The sequence below is a fragment of the Budorcas taxicolor genome, chromosome 21 (genome assembly GCF_023091745.1).
Source record: "Budorcas taxicolor isolate Tak-1 chromosome 21, Takin1.1, whole genome shotgun sequence".
In the NCBI taxonomy this organism is placed as follows: Eukaryota; Metazoa; Chordata; class Mammalia; order Artiodactyla; family Bovidae; genus Budorcas; species Budorcas taxicolor.
Window position 1 is genome coordinate 61,215,428 of NC_068930.1, and position 6,000 is coordinate 61,221,427.

Here is a 6,000-nt window from a genome sequence, read left to right on the forward strand (position 1 = left end):
GTGTGTAATCATATAAACATAATTAACATTTTCTCCACATATTTTTAAGTTTGTTTTTTTTTAATAAAATGTATATGACACCTACAGAGAGAGGTCTCCTGCCCACCCATGAGTCCAAGGCACTGCTTTCCCCACCCTAAAGACATCCGTAGCTGTTAGTTTCTTGAGTATCTTTACATTTTAAAACTAAAAACTCACTTTGAAGCATCAGTTTAAAAATAAGCAAGAGTTGCGTCCTAAAGGGGAGCCAATGACAAGCTTTGAGCCGAGCCGTGCAGCTCAGGGATCTTTTGATTCTGCGGTGGGCGCGGCTCTGAAGCTCAGCAGGTGACCAACCACCTGGCCGCACATGCCTCGGGCCGGCGGCGGTGGGTGGGGCTTACGGAGGTGGGCGGGGCGGACCAAGCCGGGACCAGCTCCCTGGGGTTGCGAGTGGGTGGAGACGTGGTCCAGGCTCCGCCTCCACACCCTTGCCTCCTGCAGGTTCCTACTATCTGACCACCACCTACGGGGCCCTGGAGCACATAAAGAACTACGACAAGATCACGGTGACCCGGCAGCTGAGCGTGGAGGTGCAGGACTCGATCCACCGCTGGGAGCGCCGGCGCACGCTCAACAAGGCTCGGGCCTCCCGCTCCTCCGTGCAGGTGCGACCTGGGACCGAGAGGGTGGGAGGGGACCAGGGGATCTTGCTCCCAGACCACCCCTACTGTCTGCCAGTTCAGGAGCAATGGCACTGAGCCGCCAGCCTGCCAGTGTGTGCCGGTTTAGGGGCTGGGGTTCAGGAGTTGAGGGCTGAAGAAAAGTATCAGCGAGCATCGGCGTTTCAGTTGGGCCCGCAAGATAGAGCTAGGAAGGAGACCTTCACCCAGCATTCCTCAGCGTCTGTGATGTCTGAGCAGGCTGTTAGGGCTGGAGATGGGAACAGTGGTTTGTCCCAGTTAAAAAGCCCAGGAGCTGATCTTCAGCCTTGCCACTTGGTGCCCGGACAAATGCAGCAGCTGCCAAGGGTCCCCTGCCCCTAACCTGCTCACAGCCTGCCCACCTCCAACCCACCCACCCATCCTTCCCCACTTCTGTCTGTACAGACTCAGTGTTCAAAAGTCACTGGTGGCCAGACTCCTGCCCCCACCCATCCCATTATCCCACACCTCCGAGGCTGCATCAGATCAGTTCATTTCAGTTCAGTCGATCAGTCGTGCCCGACTCTTTGCGACCCCATGGACTGCAGCACGTCACGCTTCCCTGTCCATCACCAACTCCTGGAGCCTACTCAAACTCATGCATCAGAACAGCTATGAACACCCTGAGCTCAACTCCCTAGGGCTTAGCCTCTCAGCCCAGGCTGGTCCGTCTCCCCTTCCTCACCAGCTGCTACTGCCCAGCCTCAGTGTCTCCAACAGCCCCTCCTCTGAAAAGCCTTCCCTGACACCCCCCGCCACCCCCCCCATTCCCTATGGCATGGGTTAGAAGTGCTTCCTGCTGCTGCTGCTTCTATTGTAGCGCATATACCCTGTACTGTAACCAACTGTGTATAAAGCTGTAACCCTGAGAGAGCAGGCCCTATTGCTCACATGTCTCAGGGCCTGCGCCAGAGTGGGACTGGGGAGTGTGCACAATGGCAGGAGTTAGGACAGTGAATCAAGCTGCAGTCCAGAGCTGTGACTAGGTCTCCAGACTCACGTCCCTGGCACCCAGAGCACACTGGACCTGAATCCCATGCCTGGCTGCTTTCCACATGGCCTTTCTGTAACTGGGAGAGCCCAGGCCTGGGAGGCAAGAGGCTCACAGTATGGACCCAGCTCTGTGCTAGCTTGCTGCATGACCCTAAGCCGTGTCTAACTCTCTCTGGGGTGCGGTTTTCCTGTCAGCACAGGGGGACTCTGGCCCATTTGAGCTCTGCCTCCCCAGTACATGTTCTAACACCAGCCAAACTGATGTCCCTCCTCCTCTAATCAGTGGTGTCCTGATAATGTTTAGTAACTGGTTCTCTGGGGAGAAAGAAAAAAAAAGCCTCTGATCTTTGCTTCTGTCAATTTCCATGGTATTACTATAAATACTGCCACCGTGGCTGATTCCAAGCTACTAACTTGGCATCATGGAACTTGGAGTTGGGAAGAGATATACACAGTTGGCTTTCTCAAGCTGGTATGAGCCAGCGTAAGTTGGCGAGTGCAGCTGCAGCACACCAGCATTCCCTCCTGCCTTCTGGGACAGCTGCCCCTCCACCAACTCTTGGAATGTGAGCACTCTTGGTCCAAGGGTGACCCTCGCATTCCTTCCTTCTTGCTTCTACCTCATGGATTCCCAATGCTGAGCATCAGTGCGTCCCACTAAGGAGGAAGAGCTCAGGAAGAGGCTTGGGATGAGATTTATCAGCACTGTTTCTGGGGTCTGAGGAGGGCACCGCTGTCTGCCCCCTTCCCAGTGTCTCTTCTGCACCGCACACGGTAAATCCCTACCCTCCGGAGGGAAAGCCCAGAGCCTGAAAGTCATCAGATGTCAAGGGCTCTGGGGAGGCCTGCTAGTGGCTGAGGAGAGCACAGGCAGTCACCAAGACCCAGGGAAGCGGGCTGGGCTTTCCCCTCCCAGGAAGAAAAAAAGAAGTGATCCCAGGGACTCTTGGCACAGAGCCTGGCACTACTCTGTAGTCACTAATTATCTCCATTCTGAACTAGGCGGCCTCAGGAGACCGCTGTGCTGTCACCATCCTTCCACAAGGGGGCAGCCCCGCGCACACACTGCCTGCCCGCCCTCTGGGCCCTTAGGGGAGAGGGGAATCTAACAGGCTCTGAGCTCGTTTTCTGTGATCCACCTCCAGGCACAGAGAAAGGACTGGTTTTATCCCCTTTGCAGTAATGGAAATGGAGACTCAGAGAGGTCCTCACACAGTGAGTGGGAGCAGATTCAAAGCCAGGCAGGGACTCCTTCCACGGTCTCCGGTGGACTCAGGTGTGAATGTGCTGTTTTCTGCAAACACTCTCCATCTTTCCCCCCAAGTCTTCTCCACCGCCCTTCCCTGCCAGCCTGTTCCTCCTGGGAACACCACCCCTTCCAGCCCCAGGCCCCTCCAGCCCTGGGGCCTGAACTGTTCAGCCTGCCTTAGCTGCTCCAGCTGAGCCATGGAATGCTGGGGGTGGGTCTGAATCTTTGGTTTTATTTATGCTGCCCCGTGTGCCCAGCAGAGTGCCTGGAATGCAGGGGAAGAAGAGAAAGTGAAAAATAGATTTTTTCAGTGACGGCAAGCCCGTGGACTGGCCACCAGGGGGCGCGCTCACTCTTTGTGTCCAGGCCAAGACTGACCCAGTGAGAGTTGAGGCTCAGAGAGGGAGGGTCTTTGCCTGAGGTCACACAGCAGGGTCAGCCGCAGGTGCCCCGACAGCCAGCCTCACGACCCCTCCTGCCATCCATCCGCTGTCTATGGAGAGGAATCGGGGGGCCCAAAGAGGACAAGGCCACGCAGCTTCTCCTGTCCAAGCTCCCAGCATCGGGGCAGGGGTGAGACAGGACGTGGGCTTGGCCCAGCCGGTAACCGTGACCCCCTCCGTCTCGCCCCGCAGGACTTCATCTGCGTGTCGTATCTGGAGCCGGAGCAGCAGTCACGGACGCTGGCGTCGCGGGCGGACACGCTGGCTGAGGCGCTGTGCGCCCAGTGTGCGGAGAAGTTCGAGGTGGTGCAGCCGCAGGACTACCGGCTCTTCGTGCTGGTGGACGGCCGCAGCTTCCAGCTGGCCGACGAGGCGCTGCCACACCGCATCAAGGGCTACCTGCTGCGGAGCGAACCCAAGCGCGACTTCCACTTCGTGTACCGGCCCCTGGACGGCGGCGGGCGCAGCGGAGGCCCGCCCTGCCTCGTGGTGCGGGAGCCCAACTTCCTGTGAGCCCGGGGCCACGGCCCCTCCGACGGCAGTGTCCACCCAGGCGGGGACGCTGGCAGACCGGCCCGCACCCTCGACCCCCACACTCACACTCAGACGCACCCACTCACACATGCACACGCACAGACACTTGCGCGCGCGCGCGTGCACACACACACACACTCCCAACAGGGATGCCCACACGTTGCCCCGTGCTTGCAGCCTACTGAGGGCGCCTCGGCCACCGTGGCAGGACCATTGTATAAACAACGTGATCCGTGGCCCCAGCGTGCTCCCAGTAGGAGGGCGGGAGCCGGGAGAGCCCACATGCTTCATTAGGCAGAAAGGGAAACGGAAACTCAGAAAGGACCCTCCAACCCCCTGCAGCACACAAAGCCCAAGCTCGCTCGGCCCCTGTTCACACACAGCCCCTCAGGCCAGTCCGTCTCTCCCGCGCGACGGGCCCCCGCACCCCATGCCCACCTGATCCGATCCCCAGCCTTTCACCGGGAGGGCTCAGGTTTTCCCAAGACCATCCTCAGGAGGAGTGGCCTGGCCACAGCTGCCCCGCCCCCCATGGAGCTGGAATGTGTTGGACTCGCCCAGCGTCTCAGGAGCATCTCAGGGTGCTGAGGAGACAGGCCCCTCACCCCTGCCTCAGAGCCAACCCTCAGCCATCCGCCCGCTCCGTGCTGCCCGTAGCTCCCCAGCCCCTCCGGAAGCAGCCAGGTGTACAATGGGACCTCCGAGCGAGGCCAGCTTCACAGCTACGTGAACGAGCCCAGCCTTGGCCACGGGGGACATTGTCCAGGGCCCTCTCCTTCGTGGGCACCCCAGGACTGTGGCATTCATGGCAAGAGACACTGTGTGGGGAGTGTTTTAATAAAAGTCCTTTTGAAAATGGCATCTTCGTTTCTCAAAGGGCTAGAGCTCTGCTCAGGCAGCTAGGGCCCCCACGCCCACCCACCCACCAACAGCCTAATCCCCCTCCAAGGTGGGGTTCAGAAAAGCACCTCCTTTCCACTGAGCGCCCTGGTTTGTTTTGTTTTGTTGTTTTTGGCAGAATCTATAGGTTCCTCAGGTGGCACTAGTGGTAAAAAAAAAACCTGCCGGCCAGTGCAGGAGACAAACGAGTTCCATCTCTGGGTTGGGAAGATCCCCTGGATGAGGGCATGGCAACCCACTCCAGTGTTCTTGCCTGGAGAAAGAATCCCCATGGACAGAGGAGCCTGGCCGGCTACAGTCCATAAGGTCACAAAGCGTCGGACACAACTGAAGCGACTTGGCACACACACATAGCATACTCTCAGGGCCCTGGGCCCCGTCTGCCCCTCAGCCTGGGCATTTCCTCTTCCTAGCACCCACACTTCCCATCATTCCTGCCTCTGCTGCCTTGCACAGCAATACCATTCTGTACAATCTTTGCCTGGTCAAACTCTATTTTTCCCTCAAAGCCCATCTCCAGAAAGCCTTCTCTGACTTCCTGGGCTGCTGGCCAGATAGTCCTTGTCCATGTCCTCCAGCCCTGTGGGCTCATCTCTGTCACAAGAGATAGCTCATCCAATTGCATCTTTCTGTTGACACTTTCTCCACCAGATTTGGACCCTTCCTGTCTGTGTCCTCAGCATTGATTAAAAATATGTTTGCTGAGTGCCTGTTCAATGTCAGCACTCTTCTAGGCCCTGGGAGACAGTAGAGAACAAATCAAATGCAGCCCCAGCCTTCATGGCAGTGAGCCGTGCCCACGGGGCAGGGCAGCTGGACTTCCCTGAATTATATTGCTGGGAAGCAGCCAGCTCATTCAGCTGATCAACAAACATCTGTCTGACTGTGGCTTCGGGCCTGCCCTGTGGCAGATGCAGGGATTGCTCCAGGATGCAGGCAGGCAGCCCTGGACTTTCCAGGCTGGGGATCTTCGTAACAGACATGAGAAAACAGGCAAATACCCAGAAGCTGAGGTTAGCCAGCCATGATCCCAGGATGCCCTTGCCTCTGCCACCTCCCTGCCCACCCCCTGGCGCAGGCATTGTCCCCTTCCTGATCTTCCGATGCTCCCTGCAGCCCGAAGCTGAGCTGGCTGTGCTGCTTCGGGTCCCCAGCTGTAAGGTAGGGTGCCCACTGCCTCCCACTAGGCCTGAGACTG

The 6,000-nt window shown here is 58.0% G+C and overlaps 1 protein-coding gene across 1 annotated transcript in view; it reads left to right on the forward strand.

Annotated features, from left to right (window-relative positions):
• The window catches only part of RIN3 (Ras and Rab interactor 3), a 132,316-nt gene extending 127,590 nt beyond the window's left edge, over nt 1-4,726 (forward strand). Inside the window, exons 9-10 of the mRNA XM_052659715.1 lie at nt 484-647; nt 3,561-4,726. Of these exons, the coding sequence (XP_052515675.1) occupies nt 484-647; nt 3,561-3,881 (485 nt within the window). The 3' untranslated portion in view covers nt 3,882-4,726. The remainder of the gene's footprint in view (nt 1-483; nt 648-3,560) is intronic.
• The last annotated feature ends 1,274 nt before the right edge of the window (nt 4,727-6,000 follow it).